This window comes from Penicillium alfredii (genome assembly GCF_028826965.1).
Source record: "Penicillium alfredii strain IBT 34128 chromosome Unknown utg000009l_segment0_segment0, whole genome shotgun sequence".
Lineage (NCBI taxonomy): Eukaryota > Fungi > Ascomycota > Eurotiomycetes > Eurotiales > Aspergillaceae > Penicillium > Penicillium alfredii.
Window position 1 is genome coordinate 2536862 of NW_026622706.1, and position 16147 is coordinate 2553008.

The window sequence follows — 16147 nt, forward strand, 5'->3', positions numbered from 1 at the left end:
GGAGTGCGTTTCCCAGTGGGCCCACAGCCTCGTACAAAGTTCAAAGACTCGAAATGCATAAGCAAATTGCATTCCACGCGAGTCATTCTAGAGCACACTTCCCTACTGTAGGTGTGTAGGGAGACTATCGACGAAGTGGGGCTTGTTCGCTAAAAATAAGAGACATTATTCATTATTCATGTTGATTCACTTTAACACCACCTCGCACTGATGAGCCGACGGTGCAATCAAAAAATAGTGCACCGGCTTCATACTCTCTTCAGTAGTACTCGGCGCCAATTGCACATTCTCACAACGACGAAAGAACTCAGTCACTGCCAGCCGCAGCTCCATCCAGGCAATGTGTATTCCGAGACAAATTCGCGCCCCAGCGCCAAAGGGAGCAAACGCTTCTCGCGCTAGCTCGGACACCTCGTTATCTCCAGGCAGCCACCGGGAGGGATCAAATGATTCAGGGTCTGAGAAAAACTTTTCATCGCGGTGCATGGTCCAGTTCTGGGTGCTGACGGTTGTCCCCGACGGCAGATAGTGTGAAGACAGCGTCACACCCCCGGCTGGGACTGTCCGCGGCAGAGCCCCAGGAGCCGCGCCATAGAGTCTGAGTGTCTCCAGGATGACGGCATTGAGCAACGGAAGTGATTCCAGGTCTGCCTCGACATAGTTCTCGTTGACACCGGCGAGCTCGGTCTCTAGCTGGGAACGGAGAGCTGGACGCGACAGCACCGCCCAAATGAGGTACGTCAAGGTGACCGCGGTGGTGTCGGAGCCGGCGATGATCAAGTTCCCAGCTTCAAAGGCCACATCCGCGTCAGTAATGGCTGATTGCCCCTTCTCGGATTCGGCAATAAGACCAGAGAAAATATTGCGACAGGAATCGCTGTTCTTTCGGCCGTTGGTGACAGCGCGCTGGCTGTACTCCGCGATCGACGCGCCAGGTATGAACAGACCCCGAAACGCCTTGATGGGGACATAGGGGGCGATAGCGCGCAGAAATGGAAGCTCGACAGCAATCCCCGCACCCTTCAGCGCCGACTCGAGGATGCGGATATACTCGGTTTTCTATGTGCTGGTTAGACACGAACTCTGCTCACAATAAAACAGAGTAAATCAATAAGTGAATAAATGAGATGTTGCTTACCTTTCCAAGTCGCAGCATTTCAAAGGATTCTCCAAACATCAGATGCCCGCTCACATCCGTCGAGAAAAACGTCGCCCATTTCAGCACGTCGCAGACCCCCGTGGCCTTCAGCTCGGCCTGGATTTGCGACACAGTCAACTGAGCCTTTTCTCTGATCACGGGCTCCCATAAACTTCGAATTTCAGACTTGGAGAACGCGCGCGCAAAAAGCTTCCGTCGATAGGCGTGCGCCTTGGAATCGCGCATGTGGAAAACGCCCGCCCGGTTCTGTGAGAGCTTCTGGTACCACTCTCCCTTCGGAAACCCCTTGCCTACTCGGTGGATTTCTTTGAACCCGTCCAGAGATGCGACGGAGACTTCGGTCGGGGAGATGCGAACCACGGGGCCATACCGCTGGTGCAGTTCATGGATAAAGTATAGCTGTCGACCCCCTATGGTCGCAAGCTTCAGTGGGAGACGAGTGAAGTTTGAAAAAAATGGACCGGGAACGCGACGCAGCGGCGACGTGAGACCTTTGTAGAGGGTCTATCGTGAGAGTCAGCTTCTGGAGATCAAGCAACATGCATCTTATGACAAAGCCGTACCTGTACTATCCAGATCACGGCAGCGATGGCGACGTAGCCACCGAGACCAAGTTGCGAGCCCATCTTGGAGAATGCGCATGAGAATTGACAAGATTAGAGCAAACACTGGGCCCCGCGCTGATTTTTAAATGCTCTCGTGGAAAAATCGCTTCCGCGTCGCAACGTGTCTCAAACCGATCTCACCTCAGCTTGGCCCCCACTCGAGCCTCAGCAAAGGCTTGGAGATCCTTTGAAGCAGTAAGGCGTCTGGTTGCCGCGATTAGTAACTTGTTCCATGGTACTGGTGCGGTGCAATTTAGGGCTGATCTCCCATATTGTGGCAAAGATACACTAACTGCACTGGAAGAAATGGAAGCTGAGGTTCAGTCCCAGCACATACACCATGTTCTGCATTGTTGGAGGATATGTACAAGATTCGAGGTCGACAAGGAGAGAGAAGAAAATAAAAAAATATATATGCATAGAGAAGAGAGCAGCCACGCAGAACGCAGCGGACATAATGGAAGATCACAGCTTGGGAAAACCGAAGAAAGTATCATGGCGACAAGTTCCCCAACGAACGAATTATGGTCGAATAGACATCCAAGGATGAGGGAAAAGCGGCTTGAAGTCTCCCAAGCCCAAAGGCCGAGATTAACGAGGATTTTATCGCCGCGCAATGCCCGGTGGATGCGAGGACTCTTTGCTCGATCGCTGGCTTTCTCCTGACGAATACGCACGCTCATGAGTGATCTCAATCGTGGTCTTTTGGTATACCTTGCCGACCGGAGCCATTTCAAGGGCCGGCTGCACGATATTGTCCGTCGAGGCATTCCAATGGATTTCATCCTCATGGGCATCTGGTTTCTGGTCCAGCCGGGGCTCAGCGGTGATGGTGGTCATCAGGACGTCGCCACGCCGGTCCTTGCTGCTAGCATTCTTGTTGTATGAGCGGTCATGACTGGGCTCCGAATCGACGATGAGTTTGCGGCGGGTCAAAGTATACAGAATCACATCGACCAAGCCGGAACTAGTGATGATAGCCCCAGCGCAGCAAAAAAATGTGATGTTGGGTGTGTTTCCATTTGCCGTGGCCATGCGTCCTGCCGCCAGCGGTAGCGACAGGACAATATAAACAATAGGGTAGATGGTCATATATCCAATGACGCGGCGCAACCGCCTTAAGCTCTCTAGCTGGCTGTTACCCAGGATAGCGGATCGCGCAATCTGCTTGCGCAGCTGCACGTACATGACCGCGTAGAGACAAACTGTGCCGAACTCAGCGAGAAAAATCCACAGGTAGTGAGTCCACAGCCGGATGACTTCATAGTCCTCGTTGATCCAGCACCAGGCGCCCGACGGCACAAATACATCGGCACCATGCGTGGCGAGTGGGATTACCACGATGAGCGCCACGAACGCCCATACTCCAATGACAAAGGCAACAAAAGCCTTGTAGGGCATCTTGCAACCACAGACAACCAGCAGAAAGGTGTGGAAGGCGATTGCGAGCACGAAGAGACCGCTGCCTGGATCGCCGATCTGCAGCCAGAGCCCCTGCAGAAAACATTCAGCCGTCCCGGATTGAATCTTGTTCTTGATGATCCACTTGACGCAGAGAATGAATGCCAAAGATTGCACCAGATCTGCCAGGATCAAATTGTAGATGAGGATGATGTATTGGTTGTAGCCGATGTATCGGGCATAGTTGGTGCGCCAGAATATGAGGCGGTAGGTGATGAAGATGAGAAGAGATGCTGTGGCAACGAGGGAGAGAAAGGCCATTACGGAGACTGCGATTAGACCTTCTCGTTGTGCTTTGGGGAGAGGATCGATGTCAAGTTGCACTGAGCTGGTCAACCGGGGCACCAGCGTGTTGTCGGAAGCATGTCGGGGTAGCATGGCCAGTAGGGCGAGAACAGACATGGTCAAATGCCTGGGTCGTTAATCACACTATAGATCGTTTGGTATCATTGTCTGTCTGAAGAAGCGGTAATCGAGTCTTGTCACAATTTGCCAGCACAGATGAATAGATGTTGGACCGAGACTGGGTATATCAGAGACACAAAGACCGCTGCAATGCAAATAAAAAAAATAAAATGATAAAACATCAATTCAAAAGAATGGCTTCGATGCTTTGCCCATCGAGCAGACAGAAGGAAAGAGAGAAGAGAAGAAAATCCAACACCAAACAGTGCAGCGAGGGATTATTTAAAAGTCAACCACATCCCAGTCCAACCCCCCCGGAAGAGAAACCCACAACAAGCCATTGTGGGCAAGGTGACCTCTAGGCCTTATAGGCCTTAGGGACTTTAAAATCCTCGATCCTGGTATACCCCGGCACTTTCAGACAACTTTGAGTGAGGCCACCGTGCGATCAACTCTCTTGGCTCGTATAGTCGCGAGCGCATCAGGAAGTAAAAAGGCTCACAAACCCCTACGATCCAGATACAAAGACCCACTTCCTTTTTAGGCCATCGGCACTCCTCCGAAGACAAGGGTTCCAGTGGGTATTGGTGGAAGTCTCTGCAACGAAATATCGAATCAAGATGTACAAATTCGGTAGTAGGAGCTACGCTTGCAATAAGTCTGTCCATCGCCTTCTTTTCTACGGAACTAAAAACATAACATTAAACATATATTCTAAAAATGAATGAAAAAAGAATCTGTTCAAGAAAAGAAGGGCAAGGCAGCCTACGGGATGCCCTAAGTTAATTGTGGGAAAGGCGATTTGGCTGGCTCTTCGCATCCTCCGGTCAGTGCCGAGAAGTACACGTTCATAGGCCAGGGGCTTTTTCCAATCAAGTTTATATTGCTGCAGGGGTGCAGGGATTTGAAGCACTAGTTTCTTGCTGGTCGTGTGCGCAGTCAAGTTGCATGCTGCGCATTTCCCCCATTCCCGTCGGGGTTGGGTCCGGGCTGGGCAGGGGGCCTGTTCGCCTATCGCTGCGAGACCTTTTTGTCTTTCATCATAATCAATAGTGGACAGAAATAAGGAGGAACAAAGAGATCCGGGTGCTGAGCACCCCACAACATCCCTGCTTCGGGATGACCGAGTCAATAGTTCCTGGGGATGATTAAAAGCTAGTAGATCAGAAGGATTATTTAACGACGGTATTCGATCTTTAGCCGCGCGATTGGCCGTTAGTTGAAGTTTGGTCCACTCTATACACCCGCGGGTGAGTGGATTGCGAGAATTTCGTGGGATGCGGGGAAAATCTAAGACTTTGCCCATTTCCCGTTCGATTTACAGGGGGCTTGCCCTGCCCAACCGTTTTCTTCGGTGGATCCAAAGATATAGTTTGCAAGGTATAATAAAAATGCCTCACAAAATGCTATGCCTGATTTCGGAACTCAACCCGATGCTCTGTGATTGTCCATCGGGACAACACGAACGGAAGACTTTTTACAAGACTAGTTTAGAACTCGACTGCTCGCCCATCAAACAACTTTGCGGCACGCCTACACTCAGATATCGAGGATCTAAGGGGACAAGCAATCGGAGAAATTTTTTGGGCTTTTGTTTTGTCCTATCTTGAATAGGCAAAATCAGCGCCGTAAATAAAAACACGACCAGGATGATTATGCACTAGCACTGTCGTATTCTAGTGGCGCTAGTAGCGATAGTATAGATTCTAGCGTGCCCACTACCACGAAGGGAGAGTTGTTTCTGAGGCTTTTTCCTTCTATCATGTGGAACAGTCACAACGTGTTAGTTGTGTTGACTGTCTGACATAGACCAGAGTATGGTCATTAATATGAGATTAATGATAGCAAAGCTAGTGGGCTGTAACCTACGGGAAAGTTCATACAATTTAGTTTGCAGTTTCTTAACCGCGATAGAGTAAGTTTTCCTTCTCAATTTCTGTTTCCTTTTCTTGGGCCTCGTCCTTTGCTATGATTGACCATTTACCAGGAAGTCATCTATTGTCGCATTTCTAGACTCGTGAATACGTAATTCATACATCCCCATGGCCTTGAAATATTAGATCATGGCCCAGCGACTATTTGGGTTGTTCGTGGTTGTGCCATCAGCTTGCTAGTGACTAGGGCTCTTCGAATTCCCGCCAAGTTTAAAATGATATTGCCCGGACGAAGATATGTAAAAGGTTCGTATTATGCGTAGGACCCACAATCAAATAACAACAATAATTATAAATTCTATTTCCTCTCGCAGCTACTCACGAAGGCCCATGTCGGGATTGCGGGACGAGAGAACACCTCGGGCTTTGCCGGCTGGGTAGGCAGGGAAAGCCCTGGGGACGCAAACGCCGTGAATATCTTATTGGAGGCAGGCGCCATGATCTATGCCAGAACGAACGAACCGCAGGGCTTAGTAAGTGAGTCCCGGGTGTGATAAGTGCCGTCTATCGAAGTTGATCGATATGTATGGTTCGGTATGGTTAATAAATGGGGTTTCTGTCGGGTTTAGATGTCGATTGAAACATGCAACAACATCACCGGTAACACGGTCAACCCATACAACACTGATCTGTCGGCGAGTGGCTCGTCGGGAGAATCGGCGCTGCAAGCTTTGCATGGCAGTCCTCTAGGAATTGCGTCTGATATTGGTATAGTACCTACTCCCAGTAGTCGAGTGTCCCCCTTTTTTTATCATTCTCTGGCCACTGGTTTTGGCTGGAGATCTTTATCGTGCTAACACTAGCGTAGGTGGTAGCATCCGTGTCCCGGCTGCCAACTACGGGCTGTACGGCCTGAAGCCTACAACCGGCCGACTGCCGCTGATAGGGCTAGCCGCTCATATGCTAGGCTGCGAGACGATCATGCCAACTATTGGACACCTATCACCGACTCTAGGGAGGGTTGGATCTCTTAATGCAAACCGTGCTCGGGTCCGAGCCTTGGCTGAATGACGCGTCGTTGCTTCCGATTCCATGGCACCAGGAGTCTTATATCCACAAAAACGGGAAGAAACTAACGGTGGGTGCCATCTGGAACGATGGCGAGGTGACTCCGGCACCTCCAGTTACTAGAGCTCTACGGGAGGTCGTGGAGCGGTTGAAGATTGCCCCTGATGTTGACGTGATTGAGTGGAAGCCGTATCAACAGTAAGAATCGCTGGAGATATTGGTAAGTTGTATGAACGACCGGGGAGAATATGCTGAACGCCTGGATTCATTGGCAGATATTTCGAGAAGGATTCCATGCTAACTGTCCGATGCCAGACGAGACTCTACAACCCCGATGAAGGCGAAGCCTTTGCCAGAAATCTTGAATTTTCCGGCGAGCCCTATGCGTCTCTCACGGCGTGGGCAGCCAGAGATGCTCCAGGGATTGAAAAGCTCAGTCACCAGGGGGGTATGGGATTGGACGATGAAGCGAGAAATCTTTCGATACTCGTATTTGCAAGGTAGGCCAGTTCCCGGAGCTGTACATCTTGAAGCATTGAAGCATTGGAGTATTCGATTCCTCGAATATACCAATATTCCAATATCACCCCAATCCATTGATCATCTTTCACAACACTTACAATCTATACAGAATGGAACACCGTCGCCCTAGAAATGGACGTAATCCTCTGCCCCGTCTACCCAACCCCGGCGCCGCAACTGCATACTTCACGATACCGGGGCTATGCATCGATCTGGAACCTGCTAGACTATCCAGCGCTGGTGTTCCCCGTCACGAAGATCCAGCCAGAGCGCGATGCAAAGGACCCCGTCTACACGCCCCAGAACGAGTTCGATCGCTGGTGCTATGACCACTACGATGCGGTGGCGCAACAGGATGCGCCAGTGGCGTTGCAGCTGGTTGCGACGAAGTTGGAGGATGAGAATCTTGTGCAGGGTTTTAAGGAGATTAAAGAGAAGATTGGGCTGCCTTTCGTTGATTGTTTGGGTTGAGATCTTGAGGTAGTCGCAGCTTTTACTCAAGTACTTGGTAGGGAAGACCAAGTATCAACCTGGCTTCTAAACTTCAAACGAGAATAAAGCCCATGCTCTATACACTGATATTCTGAGCTAGTTGATGTTTTGACTTGGTCATGATACAAGCCTTTACAGATATATACAATCACAAGATCCATAATCAAAACCACTGTGCCACAGCTTCCAACCCTTCATCAGAAAAGGTCCCATACCCCGACTCGGGCAAATCCCCATCTTCACACCAGACTTCAATTCCCTCCAGTTTTATGTCCACCCGACGATTGCCCCTCCAGACTGTAGGATAGTAAATAGGCTCATCTTCTCCATCGAGTACTTGTGTGAATGTCGCACGAGATAAGCTATTGTTCACCACCAACGCCACTCCAGTCTGAGGATCCCCGAATGAGATCCCATCATCGGAGATCGTCCACGCAGGACACTCGAGGCTCCCTCCGTAGACATCCTGTACGGGACACAACTCAAATAGTGAGCAAATGGGGTGATCGTCGTTTCGCTTTGGTTGGATTCGCTTGCAGTCTTCCGATGGGCATGGAATGAATGCACCGAACATATATTTCTCATGCGTCTGGGTGTCTTTTCCAGAGACCAGTATCAGGACTGGGAGTTCTGGCTTGCTGATGACTGTAGCAAGTTCAGATGCATTGGCTTGGTCTCTTGCTGCGTCGTGGGACCATAGTAAGCGGCACTCGTCGATATATAGCACATCCTCGAGCCCGAAAATCGTACTGATTTGGATCATTACAGGCACGTTAAATAGCCTCCCTGGCTTGCTCAGCCGTCTGACAAGCTCGTTGCTAGGCGGTAATTGTGTCTCTGAGAAGGCAGACAGGATCCGGTACAAGGGTATCAAGAGAGTTGGCTGTGACGGGATCAGCAAAAGAGGAATAGAAAAACAAATCCTTTGGAAGCCACCAAACATACTGCCACCATGAACCCATCGTCAAACATGGGCCAATTAACCCCAACATCTGAATTCTGCACAAAAGCCCGAAGGATACACTCAGTTGTATCGTCTAGATCCCGAGGCAGCACACATTTGACACGATCATGCAACCCAAAGAAATTAAACAGCAGCAATCGAATAAACGGCCTCAGTCTCTCTGGCGACACCGTAAAATGATACAGCGGCAGTGCACCAGCATGAAGCCGCGCAGCCAACGGCCGAAACGAATCCCGCTGCGCCCCCGCAGTGGGCAGAGGCAACTCAGGCTGCGCGGAGAACAACACATGCACCAGATCCGCATACATCTCATCGCCCCAGTCATCACAGTTCATGACCGCCTCGAGCTGGACCCAATGCCTCTTCTCGTCGGTGAAGTCGAATGCGCGCCGCCGGGCCTGGCGACGCCATTCATCGCGATCGAAGGGCAGTCGATCCCCGTTGCGATCTGTCGCCAGGCCCTGGAAGAGGATTCTTTTGCAGTCTGCTGGCGTTAGACTGCGCCCGCTGTCGGCGAAGACGTTGAAGCTCAGTGAGTCGGGGAAGGGTTTCAGCCAGCCCAGGGCCCGAGTTAGCTCGGGGAACGTGAGGGATGGAGGGTGCTCGTGTCGGTAGGGGTAGATGGAGAGGTAGTGGAGGCAGCGGTAGAGGATGGGACCGGCCTCCTCTTCCAGGGCTGGGGGGAGTGCATTGAAGCTTTTTAGTAGGGAGATGAACCCAGGCTCAGTTAGTCGTTGCGTTCCAGCTTCATCTGTTGCGACCGACTCGAAATTCTTCTTCAGTGTTTCTCTTGCTTCGTCGTCAAGGTAGCCATGCCCCCCTGCTAGCTCCGCGAGTTGCTTCAGCACCCTCTCGGTTGTGAAATGACCTTGGGCAATCCATTCGTCCACATATCTGGTGTGGACACCACCGGGGAGCATGGTAATGAACTGAAAGAAATGGCCAGAATTACTAAAGGGAGAGTTGACAGGGTATTGCACCCTAATGGTTGGACATCAAAGATGTTTGTGTTGACGATGCAGGCCACTTTGTTCTCCACGTTAGGCTGCCAGCAACAGCCTCATGCTCGGACCCCAACACAGAGCGCAGTGGGTCAACTCGACCCTACAACAATGGGCATCTGGATAGTCCGGCATCCTTCTTAAAATACTAGGCGCCTTTCAAGAGGGAAATACACTATTAAGACTCCATTCTTTCATCAGGGCGAGTAACATCATTGCATTCATCAATCATCATACGCAGGATGCAGGCCAAGCAGACTGAAAGAAATAAGAAAACACGCCAAAGAAGCTCGCGACAGATCACGGATAGGCAGTGGGTATCAATCTGCTGGTCAATGACAAAATAGGATATCCGGTCCCTCCCCGACGCCATCCTGGATATCTTGAACGCTCCTCCTCACCACAGCCTAAACACAGTAGTAGGCTCATGTTTACCTCCGGCGCGAGTTCCGTGCATCCCGACGGCCAGCATGCGACCGGTCCTCTTCCTCGTCCTCCTCTTCGACCGGAGCCGGGGTACGTCGCTCAGTTCGCCGCTTCGGGCGGCGCCGACGGTTGGAGCTGATATTACTGGCCGAGTCATCGGGCGCCAGAGAGCGGTCGTCATCAAGGAAGTCATCTTCGCCGCCGCTCTCCCAGGCATTCACCCCCGAGAACGGAGTGCCCATACGCGCCTCTGGGTAGGAGCCACGTCGGCTCTGGTTGGCAACCGACAGCCCGGCGCCGCGTTCACGCAGAGCCCGGCGCACAACCTCTGCTTTGCAATGCAGAGCCTCGAATGCATCTTCGAGGGCTTCCATGCCCAGGAAGATATCACGCTCCACTTCCGCTAGCGCGGCGATCTCGGTCTCTTCGTCTAGGGCGATCGGCCCGCCGAAGGATGCGGGGGATGATCCGCCGCCATTTGGCTGGCTGGCGGGTCGGAAGCTGGCGTCCATATAGTTGGGAGTGGACCCGCGGGAAATGCCGCCCGTGCTGAAGGGGGTGTTGGAGCGGTTGGCATTCCAGCGGGAGTTAGGTCCGCCGGCGGAGGGGACAGCATCCTCAGCGCCGCTGCGAAGGAAACCATCGAATCGGCCCGAAATAAGAATTTCCCATTCGTCATCACTGATGGCCGAGAGGGTGGCCAGCACATGATGCAGTTCTGGGTGGTTGAGCATGTACATGGCAGTCTCCGGGTCGCGCGGCAGGGACGGGAGACGGTAAAGTCGCTGGATAGCCAGCCCAGAAAAGACAAGAGCCGATGGCTTTGGACGGGGCGGTTCATCGTCAGATCGTGGCACGGGAGTCGAGGAGTTGATGCCGAGCAATGAACAGAACAGCGATCGCTGATGAGATTCGAGGTGAGTGAGCATGGCAAAGGTCAGGGTCTCGTCATCCACCTCGTCGGGCGCGCTGCTGGCTGAGTCTGTCTGCTCGGAAAGCCACTTATCAACAGCGACTTTAGTCTTCCGGGACTGGCGCATGTAGTGCTCGCGGAATTCCTCAGGGACATCCACATCGAGCTTCTGCATCGGGACGTGTTCGTCTCCCGGCACGCCTGCGTCTGCTGCAGATGGTGCCATCATAAACGGGGGCCACATGGGCAGTTCGCGACGGCCAGACACAAGTTCAAGGACTTCGCCCCAACTCACGCCGTCCGGGCGATCCACTGTCTCTCCACGCTCACACATGAGACAGTTGCACGGCTCGGACGAGATGTCCCGCGCAAAAACAGCCTCGAGGCGGTCGAGCAATCGGCGAGCGACTGATCGGTATCCCGTCGCCACCGCAAGGGAACCACTTTTATTCATGACTTTCTGATAATCATCTAGTAGACGATTGAATGGGTCGAAGAACCTGGCAGCCGCATGCTGGGACTGAGCTGGCTGCTGCGTGGATGAATCGACCTGGCCGTGTCCCACGAGCAATGTCCTGGGCACCCGATGCTCCAGCCCACCATGCTTCAGCAAATAATCGACTCGGGGAATAGAAACGGGGACTTCGGGCGGAGGTGGAGGGGGCGGGGGTGCTCCGTACGCCGGGCCTGGTGTCACGGGTTTCCCATACTCGATTGACTCGTTACTAGGAGTGCGGCGATGAGATGTAGACGACCGGATCTGGTTGCGAGAAGGAGGCTTCGAGGGCGGCGTCATTGGCTTCCGTGGGACGGTGTACTGCTGGTTCGGGGCAACCGAAGTAGCATCGGATCCGGTGGTCGACTCGGCACCCACATCACGGACTGTCACATTCGAGCGCGAGGGGGACATGGTCGAGCGGCTGGATCGTTTGGGCAGCTTCTTCTCGTCGGAGAGCTTGGATTTCGACGGCTTGTGGCTAGTGCGCGGCGGTACTTCCTTCTCTTCTTTGACGGGTTTGGATTTGGTCTTTGGGGATGTATCTGCGTGCGCCGTCTTGCTTGATTTGGTGCTCTCGTCCCGCTTGGAGCGAAGACTCGACGATGACCTGTTGACCTCGGCTCTTATCTTGACGTTTGTTTTCTTGGCCTTGGGCTTCTCCTTCTCCTTCTCATCCTGGTCCCCGACCGCGCTCCCTTTGCGCGAGGACTGATCGAGCCCTGTCAACGGCGGGCTAGGCGGCGCATGCTGGTTATCCGTGCGGGCATGCTGTGTGTTATTATTGGCCTTGTCGTTCTCTTTCTGGTCGGTCAAGTCGGTCGGATCCGGGGTGGGGATATTGGCTTTGCGGACATCTTCCTTGCTGTGAGCCTTCGAAAAGGACGGGTATGGCAAGCTGGACCTCGACTCGAGGAACGAGGCCGTCCCCGATCGGCTCGCGGTGTCGACGCCCGGCATCGAGGACCGGCGTGGGGGAGCGCTATGTGTCGTCGACGACGATGTAGTGGAGGAACCAGCCGGGGCGGGCTCGCGATCCTTGGTTGGCGGGCGGGTGGATCCTTGCGAGGAACGCTTGGGGTTTCTGGCAGGTTTGGAGATCGAGGTCGACGTGGTTCGGATTTTGCGACTTCGATCGTGCTCTCGGTTTAGTCTCACCGGAAACATGACGGTCAACGGTTACAGACTCGTGCGGATTTCGTTTAGTGGCTGGAGGTGGATCCCTTCAAGTTTTTGTGCCGGGGCATCGGGGCGCGTAATGGAGAGTCCCCCCGTTTGCCCTTCCCTGTTCTCTTGCTGCCTCTCTCTCTCTCTCTCTCTCTCTCTCTCTCTGCCTTTTCCTCTGCTGTCTCGCTGTCCAGCCTCTTTGCTTTCAAGAATAACTGAGGTGTGAGCAAGCACCGCCACCGAGGGGAATCTGTTCGTCGAATCTCCGCTGCTTGTTCTGTCTGGCGCTTAGGTTGGGCAGAGAACCGGGTCAGGCCAACGCTGCAACCGCGATCGATACCCGAAACGCCCGGTGGGATGACTGGTGTAGATCTGGAATGGCTGTGCGTTTCAACGTCAGTCTTCATGTATCAATCTCGGAGCCTGTGAGATCGTGAGCTCAAGCCCCTGTCCCGATCGAGTCACCTGATCGCATATGGCCAAATGCACGCGAGTACAAGGACATTCCACGTCTCGAATGTGTTGGCAAAGTACCAGGCGAGGTATATTCGAGAATGTCGGCGCCTACTATTGCTGTCTCAAGGATTGCGGGCGACTTCATTACCGCGTAATCGAGTCCATCTATACTGCCGAGGAAATATCCCGCGGGTTCTTACTTCGCCGGAATGATCATAGACAGTAGAAGTAGAAGTACATGTATTTGCTCAGGGTATCACTAACGCTTACATTCCATGCAATCCATTCGCCGCCTTGACAGGAGACGTCTCCAACACCCAATTCCCATCCTCTTCATGGGCGACTCCGCCCCGGTGCGCAGCTCGCAGCATCTTGTCACTGGCAGCAGTCAAATCACCCGAATGCCGATCCCACAGCCAGCCCTCCTTGAGCCACATCCAGGTGAGATATGCCCGTAGCTCCTTATCCTGCGGCAGCACCGATTTCCACTCGGGGACAAAGCCAGGCGTTAATGTCCCCGTGCCTTTCCAGTCAGAGGCAAGTCCGCGAAGCTCGTCACGACAGAAGATGCGCCAGCTGTCCAAAGAGTAAGCACCGACTCCGGGTAGATGAGCAATCTCCCATGCTACGCGCGGGTCCGCGTCGTCAATACATTCGTGGCGGCTCACATCTCGGCCGTCGAGCTTTTGTGGGTAGTGCAATTTGCGGTATCGTTTGTTTTTGGTTGGTGGTGCTGCGAGCCAGGTCTGTGCGAGTGTGATGCACTTTTTTGCTCGCTGGTTCTGGAATCCCAGACAATGGATCATAGACACGAATTCTGACAGGTCGGCTGTAGCCATGGCTTCGATAGTCGGGTATCTTTGGAACACTTTAAACAACACGGGTAGAGCAACTCCGCCACGGGTTCGGTTCAAGAAGATAGTGGCAATCAGAAGTCGGAAGGGATCGTGGGCCAGCTGTTCCTGGACGAGTCCGAAAGATGGTGCATCAATTGGTGGAAACGGGAGACAGGACTCGGGATCACCCAGGGCGGGAGGGAAGTACGGAGACACTTTGAGGGGCTTGATTCGAGATGGTGTGGGGATTTCTGGTTTGAGCAAAGAAGTCGGTTTGACGGGAGTTGAGAGCACAGGAGTCGTGTGTCGGGTCGGGAAATGGGGGCTCTTGGTGGGCGATAACTGGGGTGTAGGCAAATCAGAATCGAACTCTTTCAAGTCGAGGTCACTTGGAGCATCGCTCAAGGATGAGTCTGATGCCAAGAAGTCCGAAGGCAAATCAAACTCTGCTAGAATCTTTCGAGTTTCGTCGGGAAGTGACAAATGCGATGGAGCGGGTCGTTCAGGTCCCGAGAAGTATTTCGATCGGACCTCATCACCGGCAGTCATGCCGGGTGAATCATTGGACATCAAAAATCCACATCCCACTGGGATGGGTCGGGGGAGAGAAAGGACTTTCGTGGACTGGCACTCTTCGACACTGGAGTCGACGGCTGAAGCTGGGCTTCAGGTTCGGGATGAGAGGGAGGCGATCCTGGAGCTGACTGAAGACTCTCTCGGTGTCTTCGATTTCTGCGATCCTTGTTACGCGCTCGTTTCTTCCTGTTTTTCTCTTTTTTCGCTTGTTCCCGGGCGTGATCGACGCTCTCCTGCTCATGTGATTGCGGCTCCGAAATGGGCCCCTTCAAGGCAGATGGCAGGGTCTGGTCCTGGGGTGGATCATGCGAAACACCATTCCCGTTGCTTATATCAACAACCAGCAAGTCGGTGCCCGTGTCAACTGGCTGCTGCTCTTCCTCAAACCCAGTCCACTCTTCGTACTGGGGTGGAGAGTCAACGGCATCCGTGCCCTTTTCGGCATCAAGCGTCTTCTCGATATTGGCAGCCTTTTGCGAAACAGGATCGACTGCTATTCGTTCGTCCACGTCGGAATATCCATTCAAATTGGATTTGAAAATATCCGAGAGATCAACGACTACGGCTTCGTGGCCATTTTGTGGGGCTGCCCATGGCTGCGCCTTCGAATCGCTTGAGGAACGCCTCTTGCTCTTCTTCTTAGGCTTGGCGTGTTCACCATGGTCATCGACACTCCTCTTGCGGTTCTTACGGCGTGAACCGCAGGCATATCGTTCGCTCTCGTCGTCGACTTCATCTCCAAAGGTAGAGCCTTCCACGTTATCGAAGTCCGCAGTAGACTCGATGCCATGGATGCCCAAATAGAGCTGTCGTACATACTGGATCAGGCCGTTGGCTGACTCCTTGTCCATCCCAAGCTGCATCGCCTCATTGCGTATTTGATCGGTGAATTGCCGACGAGCAGATCGGCGGGCAGGCTGCGGTTGGTGCATGAATGGGTGGGACGCGATGAAATGAAGTAGATCATCCCGCTGAGGGGACTCCAGCGATGCGAAAAGGATGTCTTCTTCTGGTGCTTCGGCCTCAACAGCTCCATCTGGAGCATTTGGGGTAAATGCCGGCAAAGGAATGTGGTCGTCGGTGCCATTCATAGGATTTCCACCCATACTCTGGTGCAGGACTTCTGGGACATGGTTGTCAACATCCATCCCGGTAATTGACCGCTGGACTTCCGGAGACCTCTTCCCTTTAGAATCTTTCCCTTTCGAGTATTTCCGTTTCGAATGTTTCTCTTCGGTGGGGAAGTAGGTGGTTTCGGTGACAGGCGGAGGGAAATACGGCGACTTCTTGGTATTCCTCAAACTACGAGTACTCAGGCCAGTGGACTCATCATCCACGGCACCGATCCCAAAATCCAAGTTCTCATCACTTTTCTCCTGTTCTCTCGCCTCCTCGATGCTCGCCTCCTCGGACAGAATCCGGTCAACTGTACGATCGAACTCTTCGTCAAAGGGCTTGTAGAGTTCAGGGTTGACAGGCGGAGGGTAGATGACGACGGCAACCTTGTGCGAAGCTACCATTTTGGAAGGAATGTATGGGGGTATCGCGAGGAATGCATGGGCACTGTTGAGTGCGGAGTCGGATTGGAGATGGATCTGTTCTTGGGGTAAAGCATGGTTAGTTTGCTTTAAGTCTTATTGCACGAGAATGAAGTTGGAATGTCCCATACCAGTTTTTGGTGTCACTTGTGTCGGAGACGAGCCGTTGCGGTCAAAAATAGCTTGCG

General features: G+C 52.9%; 7 protein-coding genes across 7 annotated transcripts; 1 reads left to right on the top strand and 6 right to left on the bottom strand.

Annotated features, from left to right (window-relative positions):
* Positions 1 to 186: 186 nt before the first annotated feature.
* On the bottom strand, positions 187 to 1785 carry NUU61_006880 (cytochrome P450; the record flags this gene model as incomplete). Its single annotated transcript, XM_056657407.1, has 3 exons — positions 187 to 1059; positions 1139 to 1663; positions 1723 to 1785. 3 exons carry the CDS (start codon positions 1783 to 1785, stop codon positions 187 to 189), a joined length of 1461 nt encoding a protein of 486 aa, XP_056510207.1.
* Positions 1786 to 2367: 582 nt separating this feature from the next.
* Positions 2368 to 3627, bottom strand: gprC (the record flags this gene model as incomplete). Its single annotated transcript, XM_056657408.1, has 1 exon — positions 2368 to 3627. One exon carries the CDS (start codon positions 3625 to 3627, stop codon positions 2368 to 2370), a length of 1260 nt encoding a protein of 419 aa, XP_056510208.1.
* A 2251-nt stretch (positions 3628 to 5878) lies between these two features.
* Positions 5879 to 7565, top strand: NUU61_006882 (amidase signature domain-containing protein; the record flags this gene model as incomplete). The annotated part of the gene is made up of 6 exons (XM_056657409.1): positions 5879 to 6037; positions 6134 to 6272; positions 6373 to 6554; positions 6607 to 6770; positions 6848 to 7020; positions 7204 to 7565. Coding segments are annotated over 6 exons (1179 nt in total), but the record flags the coding sequence as incomplete, so codon positions are not given.
* A 184-nt stretch (positions 7566 to 7749) lies between these two features.
* NUU61_006883 (uncharacterized protein) lies at positions 7750 to 9470 on the bottom strand (the record flags this gene model as incomplete). The annotated part of the gene is made up of 2 exons (XM_056657410.1): positions 7750 to 8469; positions 8532 to 9470. The coding sequence occupies 2 exons, from the start codon at positions 9468 to 9470 to the stop codon at positions 7750 to 7752; spliced, it is 1659 nt and encodes a 552-aa protein (XP_056510210.1).
* A 512-nt stretch (positions 9471 to 9982) lies between these two features.
* On the bottom strand, positions 9983 to 12553 carry NUU61_006884 (uncharacterized protein; the record flags this gene model as incomplete). The annotated part of the gene is made up of 1 exon (XM_056657411.1): positions 9983 to 12553. One exon carries the CDS (start codon positions 12551 to 12553, stop codon positions 9983 to 9985), a length of 2571 nt encoding a protein of 856 aa, XP_056510211.1.
* A 722-nt stretch (positions 12554 to 13275) lies between these two features.
* On the bottom strand, positions 13276 to 14394 carry NUU61_006885 (putative pre-mRNA splicing factor; the record flags this gene model as incomplete). The annotated part of the gene is made up of 1 exon (XM_056657412.1): positions 13276 to 14394. One exon carries the CDS (start codon positions 14392 to 14394, stop codon positions 13276 to 13278), a length of 1119 nt encoding a protein of 372 aa, XP_056510212.1.
* Positions 14395 to 14414: 20 nt separating this feature from the next.
* On the bottom strand, positions 14415 to 15941 carry NUU61_006886 (uncharacterized protein; the record flags this gene model as incomplete). The annotated part of the gene is made up of 1 exon (XM_056657413.1): positions 14415 to 15941. One exon carries the CDS (start codon positions 15939 to 15941, stop codon positions 14415 to 14417), a length of 1527 nt encoding a protein of 508 aa, XP_056510213.1.
* Between the last annotated feature and the right edge of the window lie 206 nt (positions 15942 to 16147).